The 18910-nt window shown below is 41.4% G+C and overlaps 1 protein-coding gene across 1 annotated transcript in view; it reads left to right on the plus strand.

Annotated features, from left to right (window-relative positions):
• Positions 1 to 1482: 1482 nt before the first annotated feature.
• The window catches only part of TPH2 (tryptophan hydroxylase 2), a 49690-nt gene continuing 32262 nt past the window's right edge, over positions 1483 to 18910 (plus strand). Inside the window, exons 1-7 of the mRNA XM_054843474.1 lie at positions 1483 to 1592; positions 4844 to 4996; positions 7809 to 7992; positions 8101 to 8201; positions 11377 to 11444; positions 16737 to 16933; positions 18025 to 18160. Of these exons, the coding sequence (XP_054699449.1) occupies positions 1488 to 1592; positions 4844 to 4996; positions 7809 to 7992; positions 8101 to 8201; positions 11377 to 11444; positions 16737 to 16933; positions 18025 to 18160 (944 nt within the window). The 5' untranslated portion in view covers positions 1483 to 1487. The remainder of the gene's footprint in view (positions 1593 to 4843; positions 4997 to 7808; positions 7993 to 8100; positions 8202 to 11376; positions 11445 to 16736; positions 16934 to 18024; positions 18161 to 18910) is intronic.

Below are 18910 nucleotides of genomic sequence, written 5' to 3' on the forward strand. Positions count from 1 at the left end.
CCGCCTGGTGTGTTGGGAGAGAGAAAACGGTGTGTGTATTTGAAGGAAACTTACTGCAATAGTGCTCCTAATCCAACGTTGTTCAGTCCCACACTCTATAAGGGCACCTATTTATTCAAAGTAGGTCATGGAAAAGTTTTGGGAAATGCGAGATGCGGGGAGGAAAATAATAGGGTGAGAAAGTGACAAAACGAGTGTTTGACCTCAGAATGTTAGTGGAAGAGAAATTAAAAATCCTAAAACAATTTCACAAGTAATTTTAAGAGACTGAGATGTTACCTTAACATTGCAGTCAAGTTATTGTTTCTGAAGTTACCTTCTGCTCAATTACTGTTTCTGAGTTTGTAGTAGTCTGAAATTAAGTAGTAAACAAATTCTTAAAAATAAGTAAGTCTTTACCCCAGAGACATGAGTATTTCAGAGACAAGTGAAGTTGTCATATACATATAAATATAAAAGACCTCCAGGCTCTGTATGTGATTGTTTTACCTTCATAGGTGATTAATTGCTTTATTGATGTTGTGGTTAGAAGAGAGTCTTACGATGGGAGTCTGGCCCTTGCACAGCTCAGGCAGAAACCACAGTCATTGCTGTCTTGACTGAAAAGATTTCTCCATTTAGGCATTCTCCTTCAGTGAAGTGCTCTTTGCATGTCGCCAATTACCCTTCAATATGTAACGTACCTTAAGTCTTTCATTACAAGATATAATTCCCATCCCTTAATAGATCTTCTCTGAACCAGCCTAAGTTTTTTTCAAAGGAGTACTCTAGAAAAGGGACAGAGATGAGTTTCTACATCGAAGAATTTCTCATGTCAGAATCGCACCGCAACGTTTCTGTGTAGAAACTCAGTCCCTGCTGTTCTTTGGTGTTCTGCCCGTGTCCTGGCTGGGCCTATTCCTCCTCAGGGCCACCCAGAGCTCCTGGGGCCGTCATAGGTCCCTGCCCGGCCCTGCTGCCCGCGGTGGCGGGGAGAGGGCAGGCTGCCCCGGGTTGGGTTCAAAGCGGTGTTACCCTGCCCGAGTTAGGCGGCCGGGCCGAGTGACCGCTGCCGGCCCAGAGCTGTGCCTCACCGCGGGGCCGCGCCGGGCAGCGGTGTGAGGGGAAGGTGAAGGTGTTGCCGTGCCCTGGGGGCGGGCGGGGGGAGCCGTTCCACAGCGGGTTGCGATCGGCACAGCTTCCCCCGGGGCGCCCGCTGCCCTCCCGGCCCTGGGGGGCTCCTGCCGGGGCGCGGGCGACGAAGCTGGGCAGCGCCCAGAGGCGACACCGCTACCCGTCCCGTCCCGCCCCGGCGGCGCTGGCGGTGCGCGGCGGCGGCTGAGGTAAGCGGGGACCGTGGGCGTTCATCTGCCGGCGGCTCTCGTCACCCGGAGACGGGTCTCCCCTAATCGGGTTTCCATCAGTCTCCGCGGGGGCGTATAAAAGGAGCCGCCGCGGGGCGAAGCGGGCAGAGCGCGGCGCTGCCCCTCGCCCGCCCGGCCGGCCCCATGCAGCCCGCCATGATGATGTTCTCCAGCAAGTACTGGGCGCGGAGGGGCTTCTCGCTGGACTCGGCCCTGCCGGAGGAGCGCCCCGCCGTCGGCAGCCTCACCGTAAGTGGCGGGGCTTGGGAGCGGGGCTTCTCCGCCGGCCCATCCCCGGCGGCGGGAGCAGGAGGTGGGAGCCGCTGGCCAGGGGAGCTGCGAGGCGGGCGGGTCCGCCCGAGGGGCCGGTGCCGGGGAGGCCGAGGGGAGCCCCTCGGGGCTGAGGGGCATGTAAACAGCTTCTCAGCAGGTACGGGGACCGGTGAAACTCATTTTGCAGTCTAAGTGGTCCTCATTCGAAACGCTGCCTTCAATGCGCCTTCAAACAATAATGAAAGTTTCTTTAGAAATTAAAGCTTTTACTACCGAAATTAACCATATTGCTATTGGGAGAATATAAAAGCATTGGGGTCCAGTTCAGGTGTTTTTAAACGCTTGAATTTTGAAAGTCTGTGATTAGTCCTGCCAACTGTGTGCACTAAGTGCTGTGTCAGCAGAATCTGCCTTTTTAAGGCACTTAGAACCTCACAGCACGGTGTGTAAAACGTTTTTGGCAACACACAAGTGACATGCATTTATGCTGCCTTGGTGCCTGTGGCACTTTCTTTGCTGAGCAGCTGGCTTCGGGGTTTTTCCAGCTTCAGGCAGCTAGCCGGGCTGTGAGAACGTGTGGGAGCATCATATAGAGGATGTGCAGTTTCCCTGTTGAAAACCCTGTCAGGAGGGAGAAACAATCTCTGTAAGGTGACAGTGCGGGTGCAACGGGTGGTTGGGTGGTGTCAGGCACGGGATAAACTTCTGCATGCTTACAGGGAAATGTATTTGAATAGGTGTACTTTAATAAGAATGAAGAATCTTAATAGGTACCAGTAATATTACATGCTCTGAATACGTGAAATATTTAGGATCATGAAGACTTTGCCTCCTATAAAATTTTGCAGCACATGAAGATTCAGATCACTTGAGTAAAACCAACAGAATGCACAAGTTTGTATCAGTTGTGAGCTGGCGTATTGTCTTTATAGTAAAATGAGAAGCATCCCTGTTTATACATGCTTTATTTCTATTGGAAATATTGAATTAAATGGGATAAATTTGTTTTACTGTCTTTATATTTGAGTTACTTTCTTCACTGAGTTTTGCTATAGTTGACTTTTATTTCTGAGTACTTGGCGCTTGCTCCAGATAATTCATTTTCATTAGGAAAGTTGATCTGCTATTCATTATTTAATTAGGATGTGTACTAATGAGCATGGCTGGTAAGATCTGAGTTCTTGCAATATCATAGCCTCTTCTACTGGGCTCATAATAAATAGGTATTCTAGTTTTTATATGCTTGAGAGGGTCTTTCAGTCATCACTTCAGGTAACACTCATTTGAGACTATTAGGGAACCTGTGGCAGTCTTGGAAAGTGCCAAGTGCTGTTGTTTCCCAGAGGAATTGATGGTATTCAGATTCTCAGGCACTCATTTGACTACATGATCCTCGGTACACAGCTTCCAGAAAGCAGCACACAGTGAAAAGTCCTGGATGCTATGAAAATAGCATCTTTGTTACTTCATGTGGAGGTTGTGTGCTTGATGTACATGAAAATGCCTCAGTCAAATCCCAAATATTATTGAAGTTAAAACAAAAGTGACCTTCCCCTAAACTATTCCTGAGCAAACCTCCTACTGAGCAGAATCATGTAAGCTCAATTACTAAAAAATAAACATGTTTGAAACCCTTCATGTATCAGTTTGCAAACATAATTCTTTTCCAGACCTTTTCTGTGTAGTTGAATAAACGATGAGGAAAGACCACAGAGACTTTTTAGCATGTCCAGTAACTAGTTTAAGGGTGGCTGGTTTAACCTGTGCCATTTAAAGAGTGGCTTTTGGTAAGATTATGCATTTTAGCTAGCCCTCTTTTTAATTCAGCATATTTTTGTACCTTAAAAAAAATCTCAGAAGATCCAGTGGGAGCTGGCTTGAGAGCTGTGAGTGCTCTATTCAGTAGAGGGAGATATTTCAGAGGGGACTAGGATTGGATAAAAAAGTAAACTAATTGGGCATGAACCGTGTGAATGCATTAAGACAGATGTATTCCAAATACCTTGTCACTGTCAGCGATATCAATTTTTAAGAACCATTTTATACAATTCAGTTTGAAAAGGAATCAGACTGAAGCTTACTATTTTTTTGCTGCATCACAAAGCCCTTCATAAAATCTTGAAAAATATAGAAGCACAGTGAGACCCTTTGCTAATGTCCATCATTGCAGGTCCACAGACATTATGCAAGTGGGATAACCTATCTGCAAGCAAAAAATAAGAGTAGAGATTTAACTTGGCTTTTATCAAGTATTATGAGACCTGTTTAAAAACGTCATTCATTTTTGGGTTGTTTTTTGTAAGCTGCTGGACAATTTAATCCATGTAGAATAGTTGTTTATGATTCTTAATTTCTATCTTCATGTTTTTTTAGTGGCTATATTGTGGATAATAAAAAAGCCGTTAGCATCTCACTGGAGATTTACTTTCCCCAGGAGTCACAACCTGGGTGTTGGAAAATGCAGACTCTTCCTTTTAAATCATGGTCAGTTGTCTATAAAGACTGTACTGTTGGCATCTTGGCAAGATTTAAGCTGATAAAATCAGATTTTTTGGAAAACGCTGGCTGAAATTTGGCTTAGAGCAGTCTTAGACCCTCAAGTTGAGAGAATAATGTAGGAGTGGCTAAGGATGGTGTGATTTTCTGTACTTTATTGAGTTCCTCAGCCAGCTCATCTTCTACAGGAGGTACAGTCTAGGCTTGTATTTCTGTGCTTGATTTTATAAGCAACAAAGGTTTTGTTTTCTCAGGAAAAATGACGTTGCATGACAACGTTAATCGTACTACAACAGAGAACATAAACTTTATGTTTTAAATTTAATGGTTAATACAAAAGTATAGACTGGTGTAAATCATCATAAATTGACTGGTACAGGTTAGAATAGCATCACTGCAAGCTTTGCAGTAATTCAGACCATCTCTGTTTAACTCATATTTGTTACTAATGATAGCATTGCCCTAAAAATAGCATCATATTTGTATCCCAAACATTCATATGCTTTTCCTTAACCTTTTTTTTTTATGGACTGGCCTCTCACACAATCTTGTCTAACAACTGCCTTTGACCTGGGATTCTGGTTTCAAGTAAATGCGTTACCTTTTAAATTAAGTCTGGATGAGTTCCATTCACCTATTTTCTAACAAAAATTTCTCTTTGCATAAAAGGACTTAATTTTAGGAAATGCCCATTTGCATCTGAGGTGATGCTGTTCTTTGTCCGTTTGTAGCTAAACAGATCGAGTTCTGGGAAAAATGAGGAAAAGAAAGGGAATAAGGGAAACGGGAAAGGCGAATCTGTTTCTGAAGGTGGAAAGACAGCCGTGGTGTTTTCCTTGAAGAATGAAGTTGGTGGATTGGTTAAAGCTCTCCGACTCTTCCAGGTAAAGCTTACAAATCATTACGCTGACTGGACTGAGAAAGGCTACCGAGGTCAGGTTGTTTGTTGGTATAAATCTAATGGACTGTGGTGGAAGGAATAGAGTGCAGTAACACTGCAGAATTGAATAAAAGTAACTTAAAATTTTATAGACCATTCAACAAAGCATTTTTGACTCCTTAAGGGCTTTCTGGAATAAAGTTTAACAGTGATGCTGATGTTCACACTATTTGCTTTAGATTTCTGACGTGTGACTCTCAACACCGTAAATTAGATTTGAAGTTGTCTGTGCAGGTCACAATGAAAGGAGGCACTTTGAGAGCAGTTCAGAATCTAAATTACATACAATCAGGTGGTGGTGGCAGCCTTGCTGCAGGACAATGTTTGGTCATGAAGTTAAATGCACCTTCAAGTGCTTGCAGGGTCAGGGCTTTATGTGTCTAACCAGAACGTAAATTCCCTGTGCAATTGGTGGGTTTCGGTCAGAGTGCTGGTACTGCACGTAGTCTGCTTGCCTTATTAGTAAATTGAAAAGGGCTTGGAGGCATGTCTGAGGATAGTTAAAGCAAAGCAGTACGATAAAAGTCTTGGGTTGTTCGGTCTGTGCAGTGAAGAGAAGGTTAGGAGGTGGCTTGGGGTCTACTTCTAAGGTGAAACCATCAGAGAGCTGTAAGTGTGGGAGCACTGGGCATTACCAATCCCAACTCACAGGAGCTGGCTCTGGGAGCAGGTTTCCAAGGCTGAGGTAGATACCTAGATTCCCCAGCCGAGGAAAAGGGGGTGAGTTAGACCCCCAGGAGGGTGGCTGCCAGGAACCAGAGTGTTTGACAGCAGGCTGATAGGAATTGCAGGAATCATGCTTTCAGTGCAGCTTCTCTCCAAGGGTTGTGTCTCACTGCAGCCCTGGCTTAAATGCTTGAATGGGTTCATACCTGAAATCCTGGATTTACACATCAACTCCCCCTTCCTGGGAATGGGCATATAACTCACTCTGGTCTCTTAAAACATAGAATCTTAGAATGGGTTGGGTTGGAAGGGACCTTAAAGATCATCTAGTTCCAACCCCCCTGCTGCAGGCAGGGACACCCTCCACTAGACCACGTTGCCCAAAGCCTCATCCAGCCTGGCCTTGAACACTTCCAGGGATGGGGCCTGCACAACCTCTCTGGGCAACCTGTTCCAGTGCCTCACCACTCTAACAGTAAAGAATTTCTTTCTAACATCTAATCTAAATCTACCCTCCTTCAGCTTAAACCCATTACCCCTTGTCCTGTCACTACACTCCCTGATAAACAGTCCCTCTCCATCTTTCCTGTAGGCCCCTTCAGGTACTGGTAAGCTGCAATTAGATCTCCCTGGAGCCTTCTCTTCTCCAGGCTGAACAATCCTAACTCTCTCAGCCTGGAAGACGTTGCAGAGGTGTCACCCACATTCATGGAGTCACTTAACGATTTGAGTACTGTGAGGGGAAGCGCAGAGTTTTGTTCTCTTCTCAGCCTAGGGTAGATCAAAGCCACTTGCCCAATTTCCCAAGAGAATGCCTGAAACTGGTAGCTCTGTGTCAGCTGAAAACACCCAGGGGAGTCCTGTGGCTTGTGTTATTCAGGAGTAGATGATCAAAATGATGCTGCTCAGCTTTGTAATCTGCCAGTTTACAAATAGCAGATTCAAAACCCTCAGCAGATGGAGGGTTTTCATTCTGTGAATTTGTTATGTGAATGGGTTATCCAAAGAGATACACCATATACATACCTTATGGAGCATGCTAGTTAAAGAATGATGTACATATATCCAGAGGTGTAAAAGCAGAGACTGCTGGTTGGCTGTACCAGAGGGGACCTTCACCTGAAATGGACATTTCTGAAAAATACAACAGGTAGGTGGAAGTACAAGCGCAGAGTTCTCCCCATTTGGAAGTAAAAAAATGTTTTATTGACTTCAGTGAGTAAGTGAAAGGATAGCTGTGAAAAGTAACAGATTATGTCTGGCAAAAAAAGAAAAAATCAGAGTCAATAGAAATATTGGTTGAAGGTAATTGTCTAGTCCAACCTCCTGTTTTGAAGCAAGGCTATCATGACATTAGATCAGGTCAGCCATAACACATTATGGCTGTCTGTCATTGTATGGCACCCTTGGCAGACCAGTAGTTGTGGTGGGAGAAATACCCCATAGGAAAATTTTAACACTAGAACTATTTACACACTCGTGTTCAGTTTTAATGGAGACATTATAATAGAGAATAAATTTAATTAGATTTTAATTTTATTACTATTACCACTTCAGGTAATTCATAATTGCTGCAAGAAAGATAGATGAGGACTGATACACGGTTATCCTTAAAAAATATTTTCTCCCTGGTGTTTATAAGAGATGCTGAAGTAGTACACATTTAATAGCATCTAAGTAAACACACTCAAATCCAGTTAGATGAACGGTATTATTGTGCATATTGCCTAATAAAATTGCATTTAATATTTAACAAAGGTAAATATACAATTGCATTACAATTTTTTTTTCTTTCTAAAAATTATAAAGTAGTATTGTCCTTTATAAAAGATTGCCTTGCTAGATAAAATTAAAAAATTGGTTAACTTTCTTCATTAAATACAATAGTATTATGTTTACATTCAGTATACAGATTTTTTTGTCTTTATTATTTATTAAGCCTCACTAACCAGTTATGTAGGTCCAAAGTGAGTACTTTCAATGAAAACACCTTTTAATAACTGGGAAGGACTTTCCTGAGGAACATGCCATCAGTATTCCCCTTCTAGCTGGTAGGTCTGCATTTCATACGCTATTTCATCTCTCCACAGGAGAAACATGTGAGTATGGTTCATATTGAATCACGAAAATCGAAGAGAAGGAACTCGGAGGTGGAAATTTTTGTCGATTGTGACTGCAGTAAGAAAGAATTTAATGAACTAATCCAGTTGCTCAAGTTTCAAACCAATATTGTATCTCTCAATCCACCTGAAAACATCTGGACTGATGAAGAAGGCAAGGCTGCTTTTGTATCACTTGGTGTAGACACTCACAAATGTTTTGCACAGGTATCTCCATAATCTTACACTCCAGTACATTCAACTCACATTCTGTCTTCTACAGATCTCGACTGTGTCCCTTGGTTCCCCAGGAAGATATCTGAATTAGATAAATGCTCACAGAGAGTTTTGATGTATGGATCTGAGCTGGATGCAGATCATCCTGTAAGTATAACATAAAATTGCGTTGTAAATAATTTGTTCAGGTTACTTGCCAGTCAAACAAAAAGCCTCTTGACTGCTGATTCTGAGTACTTTTTTGAGCATATGGTTTTCAGAAGATGGGGATTTAGTTCTCTTCAATGGTTTGAATTAATTTTCCTTTCCAGTGAATTAATTTTCCTTTTCTGTAGTAGGACACCCAAAAAGGAGGTCCTCCAGAAAAGTTACTCACTCTTGAACAACTATGTCCCCTTTTGTACTGCTTTCATTTATTTATTAATTTTAATTAACTAGTTGATAGAAGCCTTCAGACTCTGAAGAGTTGAGAACAATGTGACCTTCAGTTCTGTCACAGCTCTTAGGTAAGAATTGATATTAACCTAGGTGTCAGAGAAGAAAGAATTATGAAAGAAGACTTCCTTGGGCACTCAAGAGATAATTGCAAAATAAATCAGAGCAACACGTTCCTGTTTCTGCATGAATGCAGCAGATGGGAAGGTGTCTCACATTGTTTCCTGACTTTGGTGACAGGAGACATTTCACACAAGCTGTATCTGCAGTAGTGCGAAATGCTCAGTGTGAAAGGCAAAAAAATAGATGTGTTATTGTTTTATTTATTTTGGATAATGTCCATAAATGCTTAACTTCTGGGTCTCTAATGGCAAACGATGGCAAGCATTTGTGTTACAACATTTTCACTTGTTATAAATCCAAGTTTCTACCTTTAGACCACTTGGCTGAAAGATACTGGTGGTAGCTAGTTGTATTCATTCCTACTCCAAAGTAATATAGGCTGGATTAAACTGGTATTGTAGGAAACTTCCAGCTGAAAGGAAGTAGGTAATGAACTACTAAGATATCTAACCATAAGATTGTCTTGTAATAGAATCAGATTAAACTGTAGCTGTAGTCATTAGTCTCCTTTTGATTTTTGTCACACACATTTTTTTTGGTATTATCCAAGGTGGTGGAAAATGGCCCCAAAGAGACTGTAAGTGACAGCAGAAAGATCAGTTCAGTGTAGGGGACTCTCTAGTGATGCAGCCGTGCTATGCCATGGTACTGCAGCACCTGTGCAGACTCCTCCCTGGTGACTGCCTTGGCTGAGGAGAGGCAGATACTCCTGGTGGCCCTGGGTAAGGGGCTCTAGTCAGCGCAGAAATGGCACTCAGACCGCTGCCTTCTGTCCGATCTGCTCCACAGCTCCTACAATGGCTGTGCCGTGGCGGAGGCTCAGGCACAGACCCTCATGCTCATGCACATGTCATTGCAATGTCCCCTGGCAGCCCTACTTTCCTGTCCCTGGTGTCACCTGCCCGTGTATCAGCCATGATTAGCATCATCGCTTCGTTTGGTTCCCAGCCATCTCTACCACGCGTGAGCCCTTGCCACGCTGTGGGCCCGAGGCTGGGGAGTGCGTTCCTGGATCCTGGTGTCTGCCATGTACTTCTTGATGACAAATGAGGATTTATCTCGTGTTTTTTCAGAATGGAAAAGTCTGTTGATTACCTGCAACCATTAACAGTAATTTGGCTCAAACAGAGGCTGTAGTGGCAGCTCATTCTAGCCTTAAGTCGATGACTGTGACGAGCCTTTTGATACTGTTTTATGTTCTGAGCTGGTGCCTTCACTAAATACTTGAGTGCTCTGCTGAAAATCTGCCTTCGGTTTTACAGACAATGAAAAAAGACATTCGCATGATATGAATATATATTTTACACTTGGGAGAACTCTTATAAACGTAATTTATGCACCATTTGTTAGCCTATGCAGCATGCTAGTTATTAGACATGGGGAAAAAACCTGTAAAATCTCTGACTGGGCTTTCAAAGGCCACTTCTGGTGCCCTCGCTATTCCTTAGCGGTGGTGTGTAGGTGCCAGAGGACCAAAGAGAATTACCCTGTTACAGAACCAGCGTAGCACCACTTCAGCAGCATAAACCTAACCCACTCCATATTGGCTACTAACCTACTCCAATATTGGCTGATGGTTTCAGTCTCAGTTTCACTACACGTGACAGGCTTTTAAATCCCCTGTGCTGTCTTCCATCACTTTTCAGCTCTTGAATGGTCTGCAGCTGAGTAACTCAACGCTTACATCAAAAGGTATTAAGCAGACAAGGAGGCACCCCCATATTACAGCACTTTTTTTTGCCAGTCAAAAGGCTTTTCTGTGTAGGAGTGGAGGCTCCAAGGTTTTCTGCAGTCCTTTGACATCCTCCCTTACTCTGCCCCAGCAGCGCAGCTTTGGTTATGGGGCAGTAAAATGCCTTCTGAGTTTTCTGGAAGCTCATACAAATATTTAAAATCAAACAACGTTATCTTTTCATTCCCTTCAGTGATTTGTGTTTGTGTATGTGAGTGATAAGGAAAAAATGCATTTTACTTTTCAGCTGTGGCTAGGGGAAACTTAAATGCACTTTCTAGGCTATTAACTGGGGAACTTAGATAGACTCTTTACCCTTTTTCATCCTCAAGAGGTTGACAGTCGTACCTTGAAAATAGATAACTCTTTTTGTAGTCTAAAACCTGAAGTTTACATCTATTATAGGTATAGAAGAGATCTTGTTTTAGCTTTGAATAGCTCAAAGGGCTGTAACTGGCTGGTGTGTATGTGTTATACAGCTCTTTTGCACCTAATATGCAAAAGGTATGAGCCTACTGTAGCCCATGAGCCCTTCCTCTGTAACTCAAATTGAAGCAATATGCAGTTTACTGCTTGAGGCTGATGGTTCAGTCTCTAATATGTTGGTTAAGATGGCAAGTGCTGAAGTAGCGTCTTCAAAATGAGTTGTGTATGAACTCTGGACGCTTGATTGTTTTAGTGAAGAAAGAGGTATTAAGGATAGGTCAGTTACTCTGCTTTGTGCCTGTGTGTATATCTCCATTTGGGTTAATGAAAACCTGAGTGAGATGAACTGACAAGGAAAAAGTTTCCATTTCACAATCTTGGATGAATGAGCGTACCTATGCGCAAACCTGTCTTGAAAAAACTGCCGTGGAACTTTGGGGGGAAAAAAAATGAAAAATCCTTATCTTCTCTTGCAGTCCAGTAGATAGTTGTAATCAAAATACAAAACCGTTAGGTACTAAATAAACACTTTAATGATTTATTTTATAATTCTTACAGCTAATATTCTGCCCTTATTGTAAAGTGCTGTCTTCTTCCTTACTTTAGGGATTTAAAGACAATGTCTATCGACAGAGAAGAAAGTACTTTGTGGATGTTGCCATGAGCTATAAATAGTAAGTACTGTCAGAATTCTTTCCTGTGCTGCTGACTAGTTAGAATTCATGCTCTACTTAATTCTGTAGGATGAAATTTAACAGTAGACAAAGTCAGCCTTTAAACTTTGACTAGTTTAGTTTAGGCTATAAATGACAAACCTGATGCTTGAAATCCTGTTACATTTTCAGTAGAGATACAGGCAAGCAAAGCATTTGAAAGGTAAGCACTATCTCTTCAGCATTTCATTCATAGCTGCTTAAACTTAAGAAACTCTTTAACAAATGTTTGTATGTCTTAATGACAAACTGATGCACTGCTGAATTGCACATATCTTGCATCCCTATGTAGTTGGATGAGCTCACTAAAAACCAAAATTATTAATTTCTTTTCATGCACTTACTATACTGGATGCTGCAAAATGACATTTATCAATTTTGCCAACACAGCTCTAAACTTCTCAGAATTCAGTCAGTGGATTTCTCTGGAGTGGAGCTGGTGCCTGTGCACAAATACACTGTATACATTTTCTCATTTTGATTTTTTTTTTTCCATGTCAAGTCAGTGTTTTCAATTTGCTACTGTCCCTGGCAGTTAGAAAACTTTCTGTGCTACCTACAAATACCCACTGTGTTGCAATTTTCTTGTCACAGAAGCATTCAACTAATTCTAATCATACTCTAGGTTTTATTTGCAACAGGCCTAAGCCCTCATTCTTGAAGGAAAGAACGTACTAATTTCACGTTCTTTTCCATTTTACCACACTTCTTCAGGTTTTTCATTTTTCTCCTTTGAGATTTCTGCCTACGTTATTGAAAGAATATAAAACACAACAATTTTTTCTCCCTTTGTAGAAGGCATGTCTTGTCAGGGAGCAATTCAGAAATGGATTTTTGAAGGTTTTTCAATTCTGTTTGTTTGTTTTTGATATAAGGCTAGTATACAGGCTGCAGAAGGCTGGGGATTAACTCTGCTTTGTGACCATATAATCCTGATTATATTTCTACTTTACTTTTGTCCTGTTCCTGTTGTTAAGCTATTACCAGTCTAATAAATGCGTAAGTGCTAGCATTGGTTCCCCTTTTTTCTGCCCATGGAGGCATTTGTTTAGCTGGGTGCTCATGACATTCATCCAGCATGCTGTGCTGCTGCCTGCTGGATGCTGCCCCTGGCAGCAGGGTGCTGGTTAGTGGAGAAGCCTCATAGGCTGACCACGTAAGTCCTAAATTTAAACAGTTTTCAAATGTAAATTGAGACAGTTTTGTGGTTGGAGTTTTTGTTTGTTTACAGCTGATTGATTGATTATCTTGTTTTTCATTCTAATGCTTGCTGTGGAGTTAGTTCTTGTTGCCTAGCATTTATTGCAGTGTGAAATGCAGGTAGCTGTGGATGAGGGCAGACTGTGTGACTCCTAGAGCTCTTTCAGTAAGTTGGATAGTTCTCCATTTACCCATGACGGTAGCAGTAGTGCCATGAATTTCACAGCTGCTAAGCTGCTGGAAATATCTTCCTCCCTTCTCCCTCTCAGGTGCCTAAGCGCTGGAAAGATCATGCAGCTGGCTTACTAAGCAGTGGTTGGTCTTCTGCTACAAAGTTTTTTTCTTTTTCGCCCTGAAACCAGTGAGAAATGTCTTTTCACAAAAATCACATAGAGTAATCCTGCATATTCCCAGATAAAGGAAAGACCTTTTCCTTCTTTAGCTTTTGAAGGATCAAGAACCATTTCTGTAGGCACATTACAAAAATCAAACAACCCAAGACAGAGGTTATTTGGGGCCCAGATCTTGTACTTCAGCAAAACTGCTCAGAACTACTCCTTCAGCCCGCTGATCTTTTCAAACCTTTGAAAGATTTCAAAATCTTCCTATTATTATCACCAGAAGGAAAACAAGATGCTTCAAATATTTTTAGCCAGGGACCACAAAATGGCTGGGAGGCCAGTGATTAGGGCAACTACCTGAGATGTGGCAAAACCTTGTCCATACTCCTCAGATCTGCTGCAGTGGTAATCTTAACCCCAAGGATATGCCATATCTACTGGGCTGCACGGTCAGTCTCTCTTCGGGTATGCCTGTAGAAACAGCCTAGGGAGATGTTTACAGCTCAGCAGAAGCCATGCTGAGAAAGGTAAATCTGCTCAGGGAGGAAGGAGTCTGTGCTGCTACAGCTAAGCTGTTTCTGCTACCGATGCTGGGGAGATCACAATTAATTTAGGTGTCTCAACACTACATTGCAGTCTCATCACACCTGCTTCTGTGGTCTAATGACTATTTACTTATTTATACAAAAAGAACAGCTCTGTTGTAAGAACTACTTCCCTTAAGGATAAATTGAGAGCATTGTCTTGAACCTCTGAGTGCCTTTCAGGTAAGTGACCTTCCTAGTCATTTATTGAGGCTTGATGCATTTCTACTTTTCATTTTCCAGTGTACAAAAAAAAAAAGCCACAACACTTGTTTCCTCAAAAAATAACAAAGAGATTTGACTGCAAAGAATTGGCTGCAAGGAATTGCCTCTGTAAAAAAAATTGTTGAGTTGAAAATCCTGGATCAGCATTTCCTTTATGAATTGCTGCTGTTCTATAGTGGTAGATGTTTTGCTTTGGTTGAACATAAAGAGGCTTCTGTAGCGGGGAGAGAGAGAAAAAAACACTAAGAAATGAACTTGGAGGAGTAGATATCTGCTGGTGCTCGGTGTTAAAGACATGTTAACAGAGCACAGCAGTGAGGATCAGCTGTATGAAATAAATGGACTGAAAAAAAAATATTCATCCCTCCTTTGCTTAGCTTCTATCCTAAAGATAGTGAAAATGTGTTAATCTTGCTAATTAGTCCTTTGAGACTGATCAGGGATTGCAAAAGTGTTGAGAAAATTAAATCTGGAGGAAAAATAGGAGATTTAAGAAGAAATTCATAATATGAGTTGATAGCTCATCACCATGGCAAAATTGAAAGACCCTATTTTAATAAGGGAAAATAAAAATTCAGGATAGGTTAGCTTGTAGAGTCATCTTTCTCAGCCACAAGAAAACTGGCTATGCAGGCTGGCCATTCCTGTGATTTATGGGAAAATTTGAGCACAAGGTGGGTCTTGCTTGTTGAAGTAAGAGGGTGAGAAAAATGAGATTTGTAGAGCTGAGCAAGAATGGCATAGGTCCTCCCTCAAGTCTGGCTGCCTTGGTCCTCTCAATAAAGAAAGCAGTATCATCATCAGCTGGAAATAAGATCAGCTCTCCTAGGCATAAATCCTATTAAGGAATTAATGTTCAGTGAACCTTACTTCAGTACCGATGAATTAATTGAAACAACTTATAAACTTAGTGAACAAGCTTCAGGTCCTTGATTGTGTTTATATCTCTCTAGTGACAGGCTAAATAGAAACCTGAGTTTTTCCACTGGTGCACACATTTCTTCCTCTTTGCTGGGCCAGTACTGACCCATACTGGCAGTATCTGTAGTAGAGGTCACGCCTAAGGAAAAGGGATGAGGCTGCTGCACGGTATTCTGGCAACCCCAGGTGGAGGGAGTAGCAACCTGCTTGTATCTGTCATGTACGGTACAGTTTAGAATAGCTGTGTTGTGCTTTCCATGAGCTGGCAGGCAGCTTAAGGCTGATAAAGTGTAAAGGTGAAGACAGATACTAGACCTGAAGGACTGACTCCCACTGCAGAATGGGCACAGACCCAGCGCAGCTTCTGTTGGTGAGAAATGCTTCACTGAATGTGTTGCAATTCTTGTCATGTCTGCAAACGAGTGGCTGAAGGGGAACTAGTGGATATATTGGATGTTCAGTGAGTCCTTAACAAGTATGAGTACCTCATACAAAGTAGCCTTTGACTGATACATACTGCCCTGGATCAAAATACTTTGATATAGTGAAAGGCAAGGGGATTGAATTCTAAGTTTTCAATAAGGATGAGGCGACAGCCACGACGAATGTAGGGTGGATACTCTTCTCTTGTGCATGTAGGAACTGCATAGCAGCAATTGCACGTGACATGAGGGTTCATTCCTTGTTACCTCATGCAGTGGAGACAGGATTATGAACCAGGCGACGGCCGGAATGGAGAGCCAAACCCCAGCAAAAGCCCAGCGCTGCAGTTCTCCCTGTGCCCGATACTCCGTTGGGCTGCTCTCTGCGACACTGGGGAAGTCGCAGCACTGGGCTGGGACTGCTCGCGTTGCCAGCCCTGTGCAAGGGAGTGGGAGATAGGGGCTGGTGGGGTGGAAGGAAATCCTGTGAATCCCTTTGCCAATCTGTACTTCAGTACAGTGCGGGAAAAGGTGGTACCTGAGGAGAAGGCAGATTGCACAGATTACATACTATAGATTGAGGACATTAAATCCAGAGAAAGATTACAAAGTTTCTAGGGGGAATTTATAAGGTGAGATGGTGGCCCATGACCATGGCATGGGAAATTCCTTACAGCTAAATGCAAGGCAGTGCAAACTGGAAGGAGCCCTTCACACTCTTCATACTGTCAGTTGGTGTTGAATTAGCTGTAAGCACTCAAGGCAAATCTTGGATGTTGGAGATTGATTAGCAGGTACCCTGGAAGGCTCCTGCTTTGCAATTTCTGTACATCTGTGTAAGGAGGAGGAGGCAGAGGTACGGTGCAGAAGGGAGAAAAAAAAAAAAAAGGAGAGAGATGTATTTAGAGGCTTAGTTTCACCTAGGCTAGGCTGTTGGCTCTGAGGTGAGCTTCCTCATGATAGTGTCCTGCATGAATTTGAGGTTCCAAACACATCTGCACATGTGAGCAACAGTCTACACAATAATTATATGTATTTAATTGGTTCCACACATTTCTGAACATCTGTGTAATTGTCTAATCTTCACTTTGTAAAATGCTAGGTAATGATGCTGTGTGAACATTATGCATTTTAAAGAATGCCTAGAGCATGCAGTCTCCTGATGGTCTTACTGAATCTACAAGTTAGACTGAATCAGGATGTGCAGCTAACCACTTGCAAAGGCATCAGTGGCAATAGAGAAATATTACTCTGGTATAGCAACATGACATATAAGAAATCCATCTTTCTACTCTGATATATACAAAGATTAAGAAAGAATCTCATTGCTTGATAAGAAATACAGTTCTTAAGGAATAAATGCAATATGTACAACATAACATCAAGAAGTAATTCTAAGAAAAAAGCATCTAGCTGTAATTTAAGAATACTTTTTAATAGTTTTAGTGGGCTCTGTCTGCTTTTATTTATTTAAATACTTTTCTTAGAAATTTGACATCCACAATCTTTCTAGAATCTGGTGTATTCAAATGTATTTTGTATTATTTTATTTTTTTACAGTGGTCAACCCATTCCCAGAGTGGAGTACACAGCTGAAGAAATTAAAACATGGGGGGTGGTATTTAGGGAACTCAGTAAACTCTATCCCACCCACGCTTGTCGTGAATATTTAAAAAACTTTCCTCTGCTGACCAAGTACTGTGGATACAGAGAGGATAATGTGCCTCAGTTGGAAGATGTTTCTATTTTTCTTAAAGGTAAGAGTCATATCTGGTCTTTCAATACATGCAGTTTCAGGAAAACACTCTTTTCTGTTAATATGAAATACAAAACACATTGAATGAAAAGACTCCCAGCATTTGGTTTAGTGAGAAGCGTTGTTCTGTTTTTGACATTCTCCATGGCAGAGTGTTTCTTGAGTCAAGACAGTTTTATGCAAGTATTTGCAGGTATGAAGTTGAGAGGAATTAAACAGCTGAACATGTATCACATGGTGTTATCTTGCACAGGGAGAAAAGTCCTTCAGTACAATGTAAAGAAAGAGCTGAGTTAGCTTTGCTCTTCACATTGCCACAAGGTGGGAGTTCTGATAACCACAGGGAGCAGCCCCCAAATATCCAGGCAGGTAAAAGAGGGAATAAAATGTCAAGATAACTGAATTTAAAGAAGACATTTCTTTCAGAAATATGTTTTCAGACTAAATACAGCAATACTAAATACTAGTGTCTGTTGGAGAAAAAACTTGGAACATTCTCCTATAAATACTTGGAAAGAGGAAAGAATGAATTTGGGAGAGAAATGTGCTTTTCAAAGTCACTGAGTCTGAAATTATTCCCCACTGGCACTAATCTGACAAAGGAACACTTCATTAAAAATTTAAATGAGGACCTCAGCTGTGAAAGTCTGTATTTTACTGTCACAAACAGTATTTTATCTGTAAAAATAAGGACAGATTTGATTTAATCCTATTCTGTTCTGTTAGTTTTTAATATATTTTACAGAAGTCATCTTGTGTTTTGGAAAATTTTCTCGTGTTTTGCACCAGACATAAAAATCAGATGCTCTTTCACTTGAGAACATCACTTATGGTACCTTACCATCTTTTCTAGACAAAGGTATTCAAACCAACTTTGAAATACCTCAAGCTGTTTTCGTTAAACATATGCTAGCAGTGCAAGATAGTTCTTCTACGTAATGGGTGAAAATGATGCGTGGTGATCTGTAGCCAAGATTCTATGTGTCATGCTTCTGCTAGAATAATTAACTGCAGATCATTACTTGTCCTCAGAAACTGATATAGTGATATATATATATATAATATGGTATTTTATTATCTCCTTCACTTCAGAAAGGTCTGGCTTCACAGTGAGACCAGTTGCTGGATACCTGTCTCCCCGAGATTTTTTAGCTGGCTTAGCATATAGAGTTTTTCACTGTACTCAGTACATACGACATGGCTCAGATCCTCTCTACACACCAGAACCGTAAGTTCCTACATTTGCTTTAGTGCTGAAAAAATGTGCTCACTAGATTCTTAAAAGACACAATTGAATTTGCCAAGATGGAAAAGAGGAACCTTTCTACAAATGTAAAAATTTACTTGCACCATTGATGACAAACCCCTTCACATTGGTGAGCCAGAATTTGATTCAAAGGCTTCTTTTGGACTTTTTACAAGGGTCTTAAATAACTGAGTTATTTATATGGTGGGTCAAAAAATTCTATATCTGGATTATTTTTCAGTGGAAAATGGAGTTTTCAACTAAATATTTTGAAAAAGTGTCTAAAATTTTATTTTCTGTTGGACAACTAAGGAAAGAAGTTGGAGAAAAAGCCCTGAATCCCCCGAAAAAAATTGCTTTTAGAATTATAATTTGGCCTTCTTGTGTCCCCATTTATCTTTTTTGGGCCAGACTCCACAGCTGAACTTCATTTCTCTTCTATAACACAACGCAAGCGAGTAATGAGGCACTATTCTTTCACCCAGAGAGGATATTAGATATGAAGCCTGTTATAGAGAACATGATAGAAATAAGAGCCACTTTAATTATGACTTTCAAGGGACAGCATTGCAGCTTTTCCAAAACAGAATATTGTGAGTTTGGATGAAATATTTTGGCATATGGTCTCTTGATGAAAAGGAGGGGAAAAAAAGATCGAAGCAATTGTAGTTCTTGTCTTGTATTATATATGGTGTGCTCTGTGCAGTAATAACAGAACAATACATGTCAGTT

Source organism: Grus americana, chromosome 1 (assembly GCF_028858705.1).
Source record: "Grus americana isolate bGruAme1 chromosome 1, bGruAme1.mat, whole genome shotgun sequence".
In the NCBI taxonomy this organism is placed as follows: domain Eukaryota; kingdom Metazoa; phylum Chordata; class Aves; order Gruiformes; family Gruidae; genus Grus; species Grus americana.